The sequence below is a fragment of the Chroicocephalus ridibundus genome, chromosome 17, assembly GCF_963924245.1.
Source record: "Chroicocephalus ridibundus chromosome 17, bChrRid1.1, whole genome shotgun sequence".
NCBI classification, from domain to species: Eukaryota; Metazoa; Chordata; class Aves; order Charadriiformes; family Laridae; genus Chroicocephalus; species Chroicocephalus ridibundus.
This window is the reverse complement of record NC_086300.1, coordinates 9,144,673-9,161,977: the sequence shown is the minus strand read 5'-3', so window position 1 is coordinate 9,161,977 and position 17,305 is coordinate 9,144,673. Positions and strand designations below refer to the sequence as shown.

General features: G+C 42.0%; 1 protein-coding gene across 1 annotated transcript; it reads left to right on the top strand.

Moving 5' to 3' along the window:
• Positions 1–2,004: 2,004 nt before the first annotated feature.
• Positions 2,005–2,901, top strand: LOC134524771 (olfactory receptor 6F1-like). Its single transcript, XM_063354929.1, has one exon. The coding sequence runs from the start codon at positions 2,038–2,040 to the stop codon at positions 2,899–2,901; it is 864 nt and encodes a 287-aa protein (XP_063210999.1). The 5' UTR covers positions 2,005–2,037.
• Positions 2,902–17,305: the final 14,404 nt, after the last annotated feature.

Here is a 17,305-nt window from a genome sequence, read left to right as displayed (position 1 = left end):
AGTCACCGAACTTTACACTGTAGAAAACACCAGCTAGGTACATTACAGTATTTTCAGTCAAGTGTTTACATCACTTTTCTTCAACAAGTATTCAAAATTTAAACCAGAGCTGGGATTCATCCCATTTAATTTTTGCTATCTAGAAGTCAGATATATCATGTTAGGCATTGGCTCCACTTATAATCAATGAAGTGGTTCCGCAGTTTGTTCTGGAGAATGATTAATCTACCAAGGTAGATTTCTAAAATGGTCAAATGAAACATGTTCTCTAAGTTCCTGTTTTTTTCCGATAATTCTAGAGAGACATATGTAACTGTATTACATATGAGCAAGTAAATTCTACATGGTTAAAAATAGGTGAGAATAATTTAAATCCTCACATTTAGGGATATAACCCTCCCGAATCCAGTTCAACTATACAAATTTATAACAGATCACAAACTGATTATTTCTTAGTCATATTAGCTGTGAACCATAACTGCTGTGGACCAGAGTAGAAATAATGTTAAACCTTGAAGAGAAATATTAAATTTTATTTGATCAGCATTATTTTTAATATGTTCTGCATATGTACAATACTAGAGATTATTTTATCTTTCTTTTTTTTTCTCTGTACTAAAAACATATTTTGAATTTTTATTGAAAATATCCTAAAATGATATTCATTTCCTCATAAAAGTTGTTGGAAGGTTCATCTAGATATTCAACAGCTCCGTGATTATGGGAAAGAAGAGAAAACAAATGTGCAAAATCAAATTTGCTTTCATTATTCAAAGTTGAATGGAAATAGTTCCTTTCTTAATTGAGGGGTAATTGCATGTTTTCACAGAGACTGACTGTGAAAACCTCGGGGAATTTAATTCCTTGGGAAGGGCCAGTCCAGAAAATGTTTGTATCTTGGAGCTATGCTGGAGTCGTGCATTTTCGCCTAAGGTAAGCAGCAGGAAAGCGGGCTTCAGAAATGCTCTGGTTTTTCACAGAGAAATTTGCAATTTCAGAAGAAAAATATTGGGTTTTGTTTGGTATTGGTGTGTCTCATCATGATGTAGAGCTTTTTAATACTATGAAAGTGAAAGCTCTAATTCCGTTTTTCTCTGTTTTGTCTCTCTGTTACGGTCTATACATTCATTTTTCTCTATCTTTATCCATCCCTGTGCATGAAAAGCCCTGAAATTGTAGCTGACCCTTATTCAAGCAGGATGTCCTACTGAGATCTCTTTCAATCTGGATTATTCTGATTCTATGTGTATATAATACTTCTTTACCTTCCTATCTATCTATCCTTTCATATCGATGCAATGATTTTGTTTCTCTGTGCGCGTGCGTTACACCCACCTTTATTCTTTGCTGTCTGATTTCCATTTATTTCTGAGCTTATGTGTCTATTCTGTCTAAATAACTATTCATCTATTCCTCTTTATCCCACAGCACCTCTCTTTCTTCTTCCCTCATATTGAAATATGCCAGATTTAAAATGATGTCAGGAAAAAAAAAAGTTATCTATGTATAGACAACTGAGTAAAACATCAGATACTTATCTTCAGAAGTCTAAAGTGGATGCAAATTATTCCCAGTTAAAATATTGAACTTTTTTCAAAAATCAGCCTTTTAAAAATATGTATGAAGTTAATTGTCCCAAAGAATGAAGTGACAGGATGAACCCTTTCTTTCTTTTGGACTTCACTTCCTTTTTAGTACTATGTGTATTGGTGGCCATGGTCACAGAAGTCTATTTATGAGAGGATAAAGCTATTTTTCCCTGGAATGGTTTAAAAAGAAAAAAAAAAAAAAAGAAAAAAGAAAAACCACTTGACTTTCCTTGCACATTTCAAGGAATATTTTTTTCAGTATATTTTTGGGCAATCTGGGTTATGAATTCTGATATGTAAGGCCAAAAATACGTAGCAATGCAGTGAACAAAGCTCTCTTTTTTTATTGTCTTTTGTTACTTAGATGAGATCTGATGTTCAAAGAGGAAACCATAGTGGCACCCATGTTTTCATCCTCCTGGGTTTTCCTGGCCAACAGTATCTGAAAATGACTTTGTTTATGCTATTTTTCATCATGTACATCTTGGCACTCTTGGGAAACATTTCCATCGTGGTCTTAGTGAGAAGTCATCCACAACTTCATACCCCCATGTACTTTTTCCTCTGCAATCTCTCCTTCCTGGAAATCTTGTACACCACAGCCTGTGTCCCAAAAGCTCTAGCAGTCCTTTTGGGTGGAGACTCAACCATTTCCTTTGACAACTGCCTTCTACAGATGTACTTTGTCTTCTCTTTGGGCTGCACAGAGTATTTTCTTCTGGCTGCCATGGCATATGACCGTTGTTTGGCAATATGCTTCCCCTTACATTATAACTCCATCATGAATCGCACCCTTTTAACTCAGCTTGCCTTTGGATCATGGTTTTGTGGTTTCTTGTCCATAACCATACCTACATATATGATTAGCACATTGTCTTTCTGTGGCCCTAATGTTATTAACCACTTTTTTTGTGACATAGCCCCATGGATAGTTCTCTCTTGCACAGATACCAGCCTCATTGAGTTAGTGGCTTTCATAATCTCATTTATTGTCATCCTTGGCTCATGCACAATAACCCTGGTCTCCTATATTTACATCATTTCTACCATACTGAGAATCCCATCAGTTACAGACAAACAAAGAGCCTTTTCCACTTGCTCTTCCCATCTCACTGTTGTGATTATTTGGTATGGTTCCACTATCTTTCTCCACGTCAAACCTTCCATGAAGAGCTCGCTAGATCTGACTAAAACTGTCCATGTACTTAACACGATTGTCACACCTTTGCTGAATCCTTTCATTTATTCTCTGAGGAACAAAGAGGTGAAACAAGCGTTGAAAAGAACAGTGCAGTTTAAGTCATGGGCTTGAACCAGGATTGTCACTCAAAAGATACTATGTTTCAGGGATTTTGTTGTTAGTTTAAATACTGACCTTATATTGGAGATAAAGAGTGAGGTTGGGGCACATATTATAGAAACCTGCATGGACAAAATGTGGACCTAAGAGTCATGAATTTCACCTCCAGCTGTATCATAGACTTTCTTGCCTTGCATGTCCACTTCCTGCATTTGTAAAATCTGAACATCACACAAACCACTGTATGGTTCTCTGAGAATTAGGTGTAAAAATGTATACGTAAGCCCTTGGAATTATTATTTGTTCCACCCAATTTTAGAAATCTGTATGAGGAATTTCACCATTTGAGTCTCCTTTAATAGCCATAAGAAAGTGACAGGCACCTCCAAAAATCCATCTGAGACTTAAGAATTCATTCATCTTAGAGGTGGACTCTTGGAAAGGACCTACATAATCAGGATGCTAATTTTGATGTGTCTACTTTGATGATTCTACAAAGACTACATCTGGACCTTCATATCCACTTTTTTTCCAGATATGGGAATTGGTTCTACCTGGGCACAGCCCTTATATAGCCTTTATTTGGACTTCTAAGGATATACCTATGCTATGTAATTAAACAGTGTCAGGGAATAGTCCTGGGCATAGGAACATGATCTTCTATGTTGCAGAATCATTAGAAAGATCCCATTGGGTTATGCAACCTACTGTTATTGCAATAATTCCTGGTCATGTACTGTTTTTTACTATCCAGGAACTACTTCTGTAGATGGCTTGCATGTGTCTTCTATGACCTCCTTCCTTTGTCTCTGTGTCTTTCTCCTCTCTCAGTTCTTTTTGTTCGATTGGTTGGTTGTCTGTTTTGATATGTGCAATGACAGCCTCTCACCATACAAAATTATAAGTGTTTTTAAAGGAAACATTAAAAAAACCTGCCTTGCTTTGTGTTCATTAAAAGGATCTCTTCTTCATGACATGTGACATGGTTAGTAAAACACACTTGGTTAAAGAAGCAATGACTTGGTTAGTAAAACACACTTGGTTAAAGAAGCAACTATTAAAGACAAAAACTTGACTGTGGTGCGTACTTACTAGCACACTTGCCATAAAAAGAAATTTTCAACTATCTGCAGTATATTGAGAATTATAGAAAAGTCGTTTTGACTCCCTGTGATTCTACAGCCACTCAAAGAATCGGTGCTGACTCACCAAGACCAGGAAATCTGTGGCAGAATGGCAAACTGCTCAGTGGATTAAGGATAACAGCAGAACCACATGATTTTAGTGTACATTGATCTCACCGTGAGATACTGCAATAGAAGATAGGCAGGAAATATAGGCTAAGCAGTCATCCCAACGTGGGCAATTATTCAGAAATTCAGTAAGTCATGGAAACTGAATGAACAGGTCTTGTATATGTATATATATGCCACAGGTCAGGTAAGAGAAGTGAAATAGCATCCCAGCTTTTAGGTGGTCCTCTCTGTCATACAACTCCTGGTAGACAAAATGTTAGGGAGTGGCAGAAGGAAAGATGGGAGAGCCAATGGCGAGCAGTCATTAACTAGTAGGGCTCAGTGACAAAGAACATCACTGCTAGCCTACCCACGATGTACTCCATCCAGTATTGTAGCCACAGAACCACATCCACACTTTCACATATTGGTGCAGGCCTGGCTTTCTGCCCCATTTCACGCTACAATCTTCCTTCCTTCCTTCCTCCTTCCCTCCCTCCTTGCTTTCCTCCCTTCCTTCCTTCTTTCACTCTTTCCCTTTCTTTTTCTTCTATAACCTAAAATCATCCATGTCTCCATTTCCCACTATTTGCACTCCTCTGTTCATGTCAGAAAGCCCAGTGGCCAAAAATAGGTATCGAGTAATTTAAGACACACCAGTAAGGGAAGCTGATCTACTGATTAACTGACTGCTTCATAGTGAAAGAAATGGAACATTTAGTGTTTAATTCACCACATCAGGTGTAAAAATTGTACTATAGGAAAGCACACTCAGTGGGGTGGGAGCGAGGGCATCTAACTTAAAAAGTCACAGCAACATATCTGCAAAAGGGATCTCAAGTAAAGAACTAAGGAATAAATATGACCCTTTGCACCGTGCAATCACTTTGTATGTATTCCCCGTTATTGAGGAAGAAACTTCCAAACTTCCAGAGACATCCTCTAGTCTTTCCCCGAGAGACGTTCAGAATGGTGCAAACAAAAGTGATGAATGTGATACTTATGCCCTAGAATTAAGTCAGTAGAACAAATGGATGTCTCTCAAGAGGGCTGTATGTGCTCTTCTTCATTTGATGATGTGTCCTTCTCTATATGATGTGATGTCTTGACCAGGTCCATGTGTGCACAGTGGAAAAGGTGCTTCCCTGCTGTGTGCCCATATATGCATACATTTCTGTTGCCCAAATGCATTCTGTGCCTTGAGATTTACTGGTGTCGTCCACAGGTTGGTTGCCCCTTTGGGAAGAGAAGACAAGTCGGAAGAACGCAGAATTAATGACCACTTTCTCCTCTGTGCCAGGCTAATTTCTTCTCTCCTTCTGTGCATCAGTTTCCCATTCTGGGCAGAAAGAAAACACAGAGGTACCACGGCTGGCACAGCGCTGCATGAATATCCCATTGGCATCGCACACACAGCAACACTCACCACGGTAATGAGGCAATGTGACTAATGAAGGAGATGGTACTGAGCTTCACCCTCTACACTTTATTAGTGTTCTCTGTGGGTATCTTTCCCTCTAATTACTCCTTCTTCCATTTTTTGTCTGTATACAATGGGTATTTGGGTTTGCTTTGATTTGTTTTGGTTTTGCTTTCTTTGGACTGTGGGTGTTTTGGCTGTCAGCTGGGCTTTCTCTGCAGTGCAGAAAGCACCTACAAAACCACTTGGGACCACAGACCTGACATTTGCAGGGAGCACAATGAACCCCACATTCATAATGGAGCTTGGTTGTATGCTTGGTCACTGTCCCAAACTATGAAATGTAGGGAGTGCTAACATCATGCACTTGCAGCACGCATGGACATTGCCTTCTTCCTGGATATTCCTGGATATTTCTGCAGCATCGATCATTGTTCCTAAGCTTTCCAGGGTAGTTACAGCTGTGCGTGTGAAGCTCACCCATCCCCTGTTCTTAGGCACCTGCATTGTAGGATTTCTGATGTGGTGAGCCTGCTTTACAGTCAATGAGAGGCAGGGGAGAGAGCTGGTACTGAGATATGTTATTTCCAGAAGGACTTTTTTCCTCCCACGTGGGAGCATTCGTTCATTTAACTGATCATGCCTCTGGAGGAAACTTGTTCATTTGTGCTGTCTCTGGAAAGAACATAGATGACAGCCTCTACTGTAAGGGTACTGAAGGCCTTCCATAGCTTCCAGATGCTTGCAGAACAGACTCAGTCCTACAGGAAGAAGGTGCACACAGGAAGTGTAAAGGCAACCCTAATGGCTCATGATACATCCGCCAGGCCATAGTTGCTTGTAGCTCTCACTTCCATGCAATGTTAAAATCCATTCTTGACCAACATGGACAGTCTGTACAGTCAGTCAGATCAAAGGGTGCCTGCTCTCCACTGTTTAGACTCTGTCTTTCCCTTCACTCCCTGACCATCCACAGGACGCCCTCATGCTGCTTCACCCACTGGCTTCTGGGATGAGTCACCTGCCCTCTAGGAAAGGAAATAGAGCCCGAAGGCCTGTCTCATGTGGGAGCTGTAGGCCTTCAGGTGGAAATGGTCTAAGTAGCAGGCTCTGTGAACTCCGTCCTAAGTTCAAGCACGCCTCCTGAAACCACCATGGGATGATGTTAGGATATATAGAGAAATATGTATACACATACATATATACTTCTACGTATATAATGAATAACATGCCTGAGTAAGACAGAGTTTTCTGAGTTTTTGAAGGTGGATATTGCAGATGAAGAAGTCAGAGAAGAGGACAAAGAAATCTCAATCTGCCTAATGATGGAATAAATCACCCACAGTATTACATTAACTTTGGAAGAACTACGGACAGTCAGTTGAGACTTTGTTTTCTTAATTTTATATGGCTGACCTAGGTGACATTATTCTCATACCCATACACTGAACTCTGAATGAATCTCAGGGGATCCTCCACGTAGCACGTCCATGGGAGGAATGGTCAGACCTAAAGTGTTGTTTCCCAAGGTTGTATCCAATTCTGCAAAAGAGTATGAGCTCAAATATTAGAATGAAAATAAAAATACTGCTATCGGTGCCAAACTTCTTTCTCACTTTTTTTCTGGTTACAGTAATATAATTTTATCTTGCGAAAGTGCCTAAAGATCAAAGTACTCCCCTTTGATCAGCTTTTCACTCTGCTCAGCCTGCTGCAAGCAGAAAGGAGAAACAAATTTTCTTTCCCAAGCAGATGAGTAAAAAACCAAAGGCAGGGGATGATGATGTATGGAACAACACAAGGAGATCAAAACCACACCCAAGCAATCTTGCGAATCCCTAAGCTCCATTCTGCTGAAGCAGACATGGAGACAGAGCCAATTTCTTGGAAGAATTTGATAATAAAGAAGGGTTCTCTTTGTGGACTTTAGGACATAGGCACAACTGTGATTGAAATGGAGACTGGCACTGCTACAACATAGGCCAGGCAGGGACTGAATGCCCAAGCCCATGCTTAAATAAGGCTTCTGCGTCCATGTTCAAAGGGTGTGGGTGGAGGCCCGGGTGAGGCTAGTCAGGGATACAAGGGCCTGTTAGCACGCTCAGGGTCCTGAGAGTTTGTTAATATACACATAAAAAAGACGTATTTTGCATTGGATCTTTGCATTGGAAATCACATTGGAAAACAGTTTAATGGGGCATGAACTTCCTGCTTCCACTATTCAAAACATTTGCTTGCAGAAATCAGAGAGGAATCCATCACACACCTCCACATGTGGATAAGCACTATGACAGGAACTTCCTGTGTGGCGATGCGTCATCTGCTCTGAAAGTTAAACACCTCTGCCTGAGGTATATACAATATTAATTTTAATTTCCTGTAGAAGTCTAAAGAGTTGATTAACATATCTGCGTTGTCTGGCTTGAATTTTACCACACCTCATTTCAAATGGATCAAATGTGGCTACTTCCAACTGATTAAGTCAAAGAAATGTTGTATGTAATCAGGGCAGAGAAACAGGCATTGTCTCGGAGTCTTTATATGCTTAGGTGAGGTGAATTCCACCTAATCCATCCCATGCATCATCTTTACAATGCTGCCCGCCCTACAGCGTACTGGAACTCTGCTAGGAAGTCATTCATACGCACTCACTGCTTTGTGGCTCTGGATTTCAAAATATCATCAGAAGCTACAAAACACCTTGCCACCAGATCTTTCAAGGCCTGTTTGACTTTTTTGTTTTGAAGGGCGTAGATGTAACGGTTACACAGCCGAGTAATCACACAGTAAAGACATAAGGAAAAATGGATCACTTAAGGCATAAAAGGTCTGTAGAACTTTAAAGAAGAAGCTGAACTGATAAATCAGCATGGACAACTTAACTAGTTACAAAAGTTAAAATCCTGTAAAGAGTCCCAAATTCTCAGATGTGATGAATCAGCTATTGCAGAGTATCTCAGCTCTATGGAGTCAATGAATATAAGGATCTATGTTTCATTTCCCTCCATTTCTTTCTTTTCATTTTGGGTGGTAATGATGCTTAAAATTTGTGAGCAAGTCTACACAGCTTTGTCTGGGTAAGATGGCTTTGGTAACGACTGCTGATAGTAGAGTGAGTGCAAAAGACCTGTGGGAACAGAATACTGTAAGAAAGGCAGGTATTGCTTTTGCAGAGGAGAAAAGCCGTTTCCATCAGAGGTGACACGATAAGGGAATGACTAAGACAAAGAGGCTCCAGCAAAGGCTTGTAGAACATCTCTTATCGCACAGACAAAAGGACAAACTGATTCCTACTGGATTAGTGTCTAGAAGGGTAGTCAAACATTTAATCAGGGCTAATGACACTGAGCAATTTTTTATCAAAAAGGAAAGAAATAAGCTAGTCAGATAATCCCTTTGGGTGTAGCATAGAGGGAAGTAAACAGAGGCAGGACACCGGGGAAGAATTTTAGGCGCCTCGGACAGACTGTGAACCCTGGAGTACCCAACCAATGGGAAACAGGGGAGGGAAAAATTCGGCTGGGATTAGGAAATAAAAAGGTGTGTTTCAAGAACTGAAAGTGTGCCTACTTGCTAGGTCACCCGCTCTTGCAAGAACATGAATAAAAGTGTGCTTCACAGAGGATTCTGCCTGAGCCTATTTCATTCGGACTGGAACTTGTTTCTCACAATAACCAAAACTATCTCTTCTGAGAACTCTTTCTGAAGTATACTGCCATACCATAATGTTGTACCAAATCTGGGTTCTTTTAACCCAGTGTGCAAGAAGCTGATATACACACAGAGGCGAGATGCTTGTTTATTTCATTTCTGCACAGAGATGGGTGCTAGGTGGTTCATCCACAAAGCTAACACAACCCAGTTAGCACACGGTAAAGCATTTACACGTTTAGAGCAACAGTTAAGCAACAGTTATCATTACTTTCTACAGTTAAGCTTAATCATTCTCATTCCCATTGGTTCTTGTTGTGACCCTTCTCTACTTAAAGTCACAGCGTCCTCTCTTTTTACTACACATGCTCTGTGAGGAGGGGGGGTTGTTAGTAGGAGGCTCTCCCTACGCAAGGGTGGGTTTTTTACTATTGTAATTAGGATAGTTCACTCATAGTTCAAATGACTTCTTTTTTTGGCCTTGTTAGCAATTCTGTTCCCCTTGTGCTTATCCTGCTATTCCCTTATTTTGGTTAATTTATGGTATCCTCCTGTTCTTTCTCCAGGGCCACATCTTGTTAACTATATACAGTGGTTAATTGTACCATTTAATTCTAGTATTTCTCCAATAAATCCTCTCTTTGAGACTTGAAATAAGTGTTTTATATTTCTATCGTGTCTCACTTGAAAGAAGTTTTGGCTGTGGTTTCTATTTGTTAAACCTCAGCCATTCTTTGCATACAGCACTTTCTCTGTTCTTCCCATTAAGTGAGGTTAAGTTGAAAGTCCCCAATAACAGAGGAAAACACACAACTGATGTCATATCATATCAGATGCCTTTTTTCCTGTCAGGAGAAGAATTGGCACCGCGGGTGTTGAGTACCTCTGAGCTCCCAGCTGTGGGTTTGGGGCTCTGTGTTGTGCTGACAGTAAGAGTCTGAGTGCACAGAGCGGGGAGGGGGGAAGAAGGAGCATCTAGTGTGTGCTTGTGGTAAATACTGATTACAAGCCTGCGTGCATGCTCTCACCTGTGCCTGTCCACTGATCTGGGTGTGGAATAATTACTAAATTGGCTAAAAATACAAAAGTACAGCATTGTTCACACATTAAGGAAAAGTATAAAATCAAGAGGCTTCTGAGGTAGAAAATAGCCGCAGCTGGCATGAAGGACACAACATCTGTGGTTCCCTGATAAGCTACATGAGGTACGGGACGGGATGCAATTATTCCCCGGCTTTACCTTATGATGTATAGCAGATATGGGAATGGGATGATACGATGAAACAGATAAGCTGCCAATTAGCTGCCCGCTCAATACTCAGAGCCAACATTTTGTAAAGTTTTGATGAAATGCTGTCCTTTGTGCAAACTTTGCTCATTATAATGTCATTATAATACCAAAGCACACCTCCATCCCGAAGGCTACCTACCTCCAAGGTGTGAACACTCCTTCATGAGTCTGTGCCCTGAATTTCTCGTAAACTATACCTTTAATTGTGAGGTGAGAGAATTTTACACCAATCGTAATAAAAGTATGTATGACTAAAGTCACTCAAACTCCACCTTGAAGATAACCAATAGTATAAAAATAGCCGAGAGAGGGGGGATACCCAGGGAAGACACCATCATAAAGAATTACATCACTGACTTCTGGGATCAGTCGACGGGCTGAGCCTCTCTTCCCCCCTATAGGGACGCCTCTGGGTAAGACTTAGATTATACCAAGTGCTTTCTCGGGAAACTTAGAAGTCTCTCTAGAGACTTTCTTTCCTACATTTATAGCCAGGCTGTATCTTTATAACTTTGTCACGCAGTTTGTAAATGTAACAATACTGTCATTTGCATGTGCTTTGCAGACAGTGTATTTATCACTGGCAATCCTAAGAACCTATATATCTGTTGTTGAAATAAACTGCACTGTTTAAATAGCTAGTCGTTTCAGTTTCTCACTGAATGTGACCAAAGACTCGAGAGTGGCTGTGCTAGTTCATGAGCACGACTAGACTGAAGGTGCAGTCCATTATTAGTGTATCCAATTCATAATAGTTTAATACACGTTAAACACGATTGGACTGGTAGTGGTGAATCGGTCATCACTCAGAATTTAAACCTAGCCGCACCCAGCCTCCTGCCTCAGTGAGGAGTGTTAGAACGCAAGGGGGTTTATTTTCTGCCAAAATCGCTTTGCCCCTTTCACGCAACACTGGGCATAGAGGAGGTTGTGTTGATCCTGGAAGATGGACTGAGGAGTGCCCCCCAGCACCTCAACCTCCAGGCCGTGGGGCAGGGTCCAGCTCAGAGAGACTCCCTCAGCTGCTGGCTTGAGGGCCTGCTTCAGGCACTTCAGCACCTGGCGACAGAGGGCAGGACACCACAGTTGGCAGCTCCACCAGGGTTCAGCCCATGTCCCCCCATGCTGGGGATCTCTGGGGGACAGTGGAATGTGTGGGGTAGCCTGTGCCAGCTGGGTTCCCTGGGTGCAGTGATGTCTGTGGGTTGTAGTGGGGTAGAAGCCTGGGCACCTGGGTTCTCAGTGTGGGTAGAGTCAGGGAAAGTGAGTGCCTGGGGTCCTGGGGCAGCTGGGTCTCGACTACTGTGTGTGGGCAGTGCAGGTGCTGGGGTACTTGGAAGTCAGTGTGCCTGTGGAATAGAGGGGGACCTGCCAGGACTCCTGGGTTCCTACCACAAGGCTCATACTGCTGTCAGAGGAGACGTAGGCAGCTTCACCCCCTGTCTCCTTGGCCAGGGCCATAGCCAGGGCAGCGCTGTCCTCAGAGAAGCAGAAGGAGAAACACCTATGGGGTTTCAGCAAGCCCTTAAAATGGAGAGAGGGGCCCCCCAGAGAGAACCCCTGTAGAGTACCTCAGGGAGAGATATCCACTCATGGACAGAAACCCACCTCTCCATTCCCCCCCCGCTACACCCACAGTACCATCCTTGTTCCCTTGCAACCACCGTGTACTTTGGGTGGTTCCTTCCACCCACACTCCTGTGTCCTCTCTCTCTCCCCTTGGACACCTGTCCCTCCACCCCTCCATGCCCCTGTACCTGTCGTGGATGGCGGTGGGGACGAGGGGTATTGTAGACTGAGCGGAGGGTTTCCAGCAGATTGGAGTCACCCAGACTGGAGCCGGTGGAGGGGATGCGCCGCATGGCCTCGGTCAGGTTGTCCTGAGTATATTCGACACTTTGCCTGCAGGGGACAGAGCATGTTTGGAGAGCACATTGCTCTGTGCTGGCCCTAGTGCTCCTAAGACCCTGTCCCATAGCACTTCCCACAGCTATGCCCTAAGGTCCTCTGCAATTCAGTTGCCTCAACCTAGGTGCTTTTTACCACCTGTGATGCCCCAGCTGTCCAGACAAGCTTGACAGATAGAAAAGTGTTAAAGAAGTCTCGGCACACTAGGTTTCCCATAGCAGAGTCCCCCATAGCAAAAATCCCCCCAAAATAATTTATTCAAATGGCACAACAGCAAGGGCAGCTCGAGCTGGGTGCCTCTGGAGAGGGACCCAGAACAAAGAAATTCCTGGGAAATTATACCCTTACAATCTATGCATCTGCCCCTCATGCGCTCTTCATATGCCTTGCACATGCCCCTTTGTCCAATGGTGATTTTTGGTCTGGGATCTTCTTGTTCCTCATTGGATTCTTTCTCTGTCTCCAAACAGGCCGTTCAGCGTTCTTATCTTGCTGGGTTGCAGCCTCTGCTGATGGTTGTAGCTTTCTTATCTCCTGGTTTGTATCGGTCTCAGGGCTTTTCTTTATGTAACTAACATGAAGTTCAAAACAAATTCAACTTATCTTGGTGAAAGTTGGCAGCTTGCAGCCTAAGGCTTCGGTAACTTTAGCTACTAATGCTAAGTGAGTTCTACATAAACAGTATGCCAGTGCGGCCTAACATTAACTCTAAGTGTTATTTAAATTGAACATCTAATATTTCATATTCCTTTACAAAAGGATTCTGGAGCATCAGATGAAGGTTGTGAGAAATACTCTATAGTGCCAAGTATGATAATAGAAAACTATATTAGATGATTAAATCCATGCCTAAGACAGCTGAGGAATTCAAGTTCCAGAGCTGTGAATGGAAAGAAAAAAAGCTGGAGAAGCAGGATAATGGGTAAGAAAAGTATCTCTGCAGTTCAGAGAATATCTAACAGCACAGTGTACAATTTTTCTAACAACTCAGCATTAGCACCACACCTGGATAGTGAAAACCAAAGCAAACAGTGTGTGGACTCATCACCCCAACATCCGGTATTCCAGACTTCTCAACTGATCATCTTGGGTCACTGGTCAGAAATAGGAATGCCTCTGGCAACAAATCTTTCAACAACTCTACCTGAAGAGATGACTCCACCCTTTGGTCTGTAGATGCACTTGAACACCACTGCAGCTGTACTCCTTGTACTCCTTCCAGGGCCCTCTCACAGTTCATCACTGACCCAACAGGTTTTTTGAGATTACCTGGATCACAAGAACTACAGTATCCTCAGGGGTATTTGAGCAGTAAAGGTTGTTTATTTCTTCAGCAAAGTTTGAGGAACTTGTTGGACTGTCAAAATTTGATCCCCTTTTTTTGCAATGTGTAAAAATATTTCTAAATATTTTCTTTGTAAAAGGTTCTTGTCACAGTGTTATTCCATCCATAATCATTCTTAATTTTTCTGCTTTCACTAACAATGCACACAAATATTCATGAAGTAAGGGCATGCATGGAGTTTCAGTAATTAACTAAAATTTAAACATGATTGATGTGAGTTTGAAGGCTCTGGGCTGTTCCAGTCTGTTCTAAGATGTAAAATACAGTTGCCAATGTATAAAATACATGTATGTATACAATCAAAACATAGACATCTCTAGAAACAGTTTAGAAAAAATAAATAATAGCACCACAAAAATAAGCAGCTTCTTGCAATTTTGACTGATAATGGGAAACAAAGTAACAGAGAAAATAACATATAGGAAAATTACTTTGTAAAGATCTTATTTCAGACTGAAAAATCCATTTTCACCCTATTCCAGTGGTGTCACAGTCTGAAAAATCTGCAAAACATATGAGGTATTGTGGGTTCTTAATGGTAAATTCCCAAATGCAGTAATGCCAAGGGACACTTGTTATTTCAGCAGGAAGAATAAGCAGTAGGGTAACTGACTCATTTCATATCACTTCCAGATGGAGGCTCATCTTTTAGCAGTACACAGGCAGGCAGAGCAGAGCCGCAGCCATCTGGAGAAGGGTTATGCACTGGAAGACCTGACTCAGCTACAGAGTGAAAGCACTTCAAGTGCAGGTGCATCATATTGTTGAGGTATTTTTATGGTACCCCTCGAGGTGAATCAAATACATGTTTGTGCTTAAATACAAAAGAAAGAAAATAATGAACTATGCATTGGGCAAAGTCCTACTGCAATATGCACTTCTGCATGTAGTCTGCAAAGATGTGTCACAAGCTGATTCCTTATAAACACTTGCACCAACACCCATCCTGTGAGGGCTGCATGGGACACCTCAGCCTGGCCATGGGTCTATCCCCCAGCCCAGCTCTGCTGCCCAAAGGTTCCCCTGAGCTTGAGCCCCTGAGCACTCCCATTCTAGGATGGCTGCAACACAGTGCTGAGGCTGTTTCTTATCTCGTCACAAAGAGAAACTTCATTCCTGTAAGGGGTTTGTTCTGTCTCTAGCATCCCTGCTTCCTGCCATTTTAAACCCTTCTTGTAGTTGGGCCTTCTTGCCCTCCATATCAGATCATTCCTCGGTCACAAATTACCACTTATAAGCAGTCACAATTAGAATTTTCCCTTCAATATCAGGCAAGGCTGAAATCACATTTCTAAGCTGTAAATTAGGTTAATTTTTGTCAAATCCGAAAATATTATTTTATAACTCTCTTCTATCCTCTAATATTGGTCCAGGATGAAAATATTAGGATGGACATTAATGCACAGGATATGAAATCAGGATATGAAACTATGATATCAGGAAGAATGAATAGACAAATAAGCATGCTGTCAATCTGTTAGATATTTATCGTAGTGTAACTGAATACCAAATTTCCTTAGGTATTGTTTTACTTTCTATTCATACAGTATATTTTGGGCTAAGAAGGGCAGAAATTCTATTGATAGCCTTAGCAGTCTGCCTGTAAGAATTACAACTGCAAACTGTCCTGCAGCAAGGTAGGTGGGGAAATTTCCCGTGTTCTTTGCTGTTGAAATACGGTTTGTGAAACTGGAATAATTTTTAGTGTATTTTGAAGTGTTACTCTCTTGGATATTCTATCTGAATGAAATAAAGATATTTCAATATGATTGTCCAGAACTGAGACAGTAGCCTGTGGTCGAGAGAGAGGGAGAAAGAGAAATCCTCTTACAATATAGTTCATCTCAATTAATTTGAACACTGACTGTGAGATTAATATGTCCAGATATATGAACCCACATTGTATTGGGTTTGCATGACAAGATTTTGGTAGCAGGGGGCCTAGGGGAGTGGCTTCTGTGAGAAGCTACTAGAAGCTTCCCCCACGTCTGATAGAGCCAATGCCAGCCACCTGCAAGACAAACCCACCACTGGCCAAGGCTGAGCCAATCAGCGACAGTGGTAGCACCTCTGTGATAACATATCCAAGAAGGAGGAAAAAAAACTGTGCTGCAGCAACCAGAAGAGAGGAGTGAGAATATGTGAAGAAACAACTCGTCAGACATCAAGGTCAGTGAAGAAGGAGGGGCAGGAGGTGCTCCAGGTGCCAGAGCAGAGATTCCCCTGCAGCCTGTGGTGGAGACCGTAGTGAGGCAGGCTGTCACCCTGCAGCCCATGGAGGACACCACACAACAGAGCAGGTAGATGCCTGAAGGTGGCTGTGACCCCATGGGAAGCCCACACTGGAGCAGGCTCCTGGCAGGACCTGTGGATGCATGGAGAGAGCAGTCCATGCTGGAGCGAGTTTACTGTCAGTACTTGTGACCCTGTGATGGACCCACGCTGGAGCAGTCTGTTCCTGAAGGACTGTACCCCATTTCATAATCTCAATAAAATTACTACTTATGATTTAATATAAATATTTGGTGCCTCAGAAATACCTATTCTAAAGCTCAAAAGCACACCTGGAATATTAAGTAACTATTGTTCTTCTATTGTCCTTTTCCAAAGTGCATAAACTAAATCTGTGGCCGAGCAACTAAAATGACTTTGATGCAAGGGTATATTGGTGCTTCTAGAAGCTGTAACCATGCTTTACATTACACAAATGTTTTGAAAATTAGATTTTCATGGTTGCTACTTCAATGCCCCAGGAGTTTACTGTTAGCCAAATACCAATAAGGTAAGCAGACAATACACAACAGACTTCCTGCTTTTGTAATCAAGTACGGGAAAAAAAATTCCAGATTTAGGGAAATTATTAGTGCATGGTTATTAGAACCACTGCACTTGAAATGTCAACTACTAGGTGTTCTAAAAGACAAAACTAAATTCAACAGTTCAAACATGAAAAAAGTGAAACAGTGACCAGGTAAACAATAACAGAGACATGCAGCAAAGGACCCATGATGGAGCAGTTTATGAAGAACTGTAGCCCATGGGAAGGAGTCATGTTGGAGAAGTTCACGGAGGACTGTCTCCCATGGGAGGGACTCCATGCTGGAGCAGGGGAAGAGTGTAAGGAGTCCTCCTACTGAGGAGGAAGAAATGTCAGAAACAAGGTGTGATGAACTGACCACAACCCCCATTCCCTGTACCACTGGGGGGAAGAGGTAGAAAATTTGGACATGAAGTTGAGCCCAGGAAGAAGGGAGGGGTGGGAGAAAGGTATTTTAAGATTTGGTTTTTATTCCTCATTATCGTACTCTGACTTCTAATTAGTAATAAATTAAATTAATTTCCCTGAGTCGAGTCTGTTTTGCCTGTAATAGTAATTGGTGAAAGATCTCCCGTCTTTATCTTGACCCACGAGCCTTTCATTACATTTACTTCCCCTGTCCAGCTGAGGGAGGGAGTGATAGAGTGGCTTTGGTGGGCATCTGGCATCCAGGCAGGGTCAGCTCACCACAGGTTAATTGTGTGTGCAACAATATTTAATTTAACAAGTAACACCAGGTCCCCGGCAG

Coding starts and splice junctions, on each gene's coding strand:
- LOC134524771 (XM_063354929.1), top strand. CDS start 2,038: ATGACTTTGTTTATGCTATTTTTCATCATGTACATCTTGGCACTCTTG.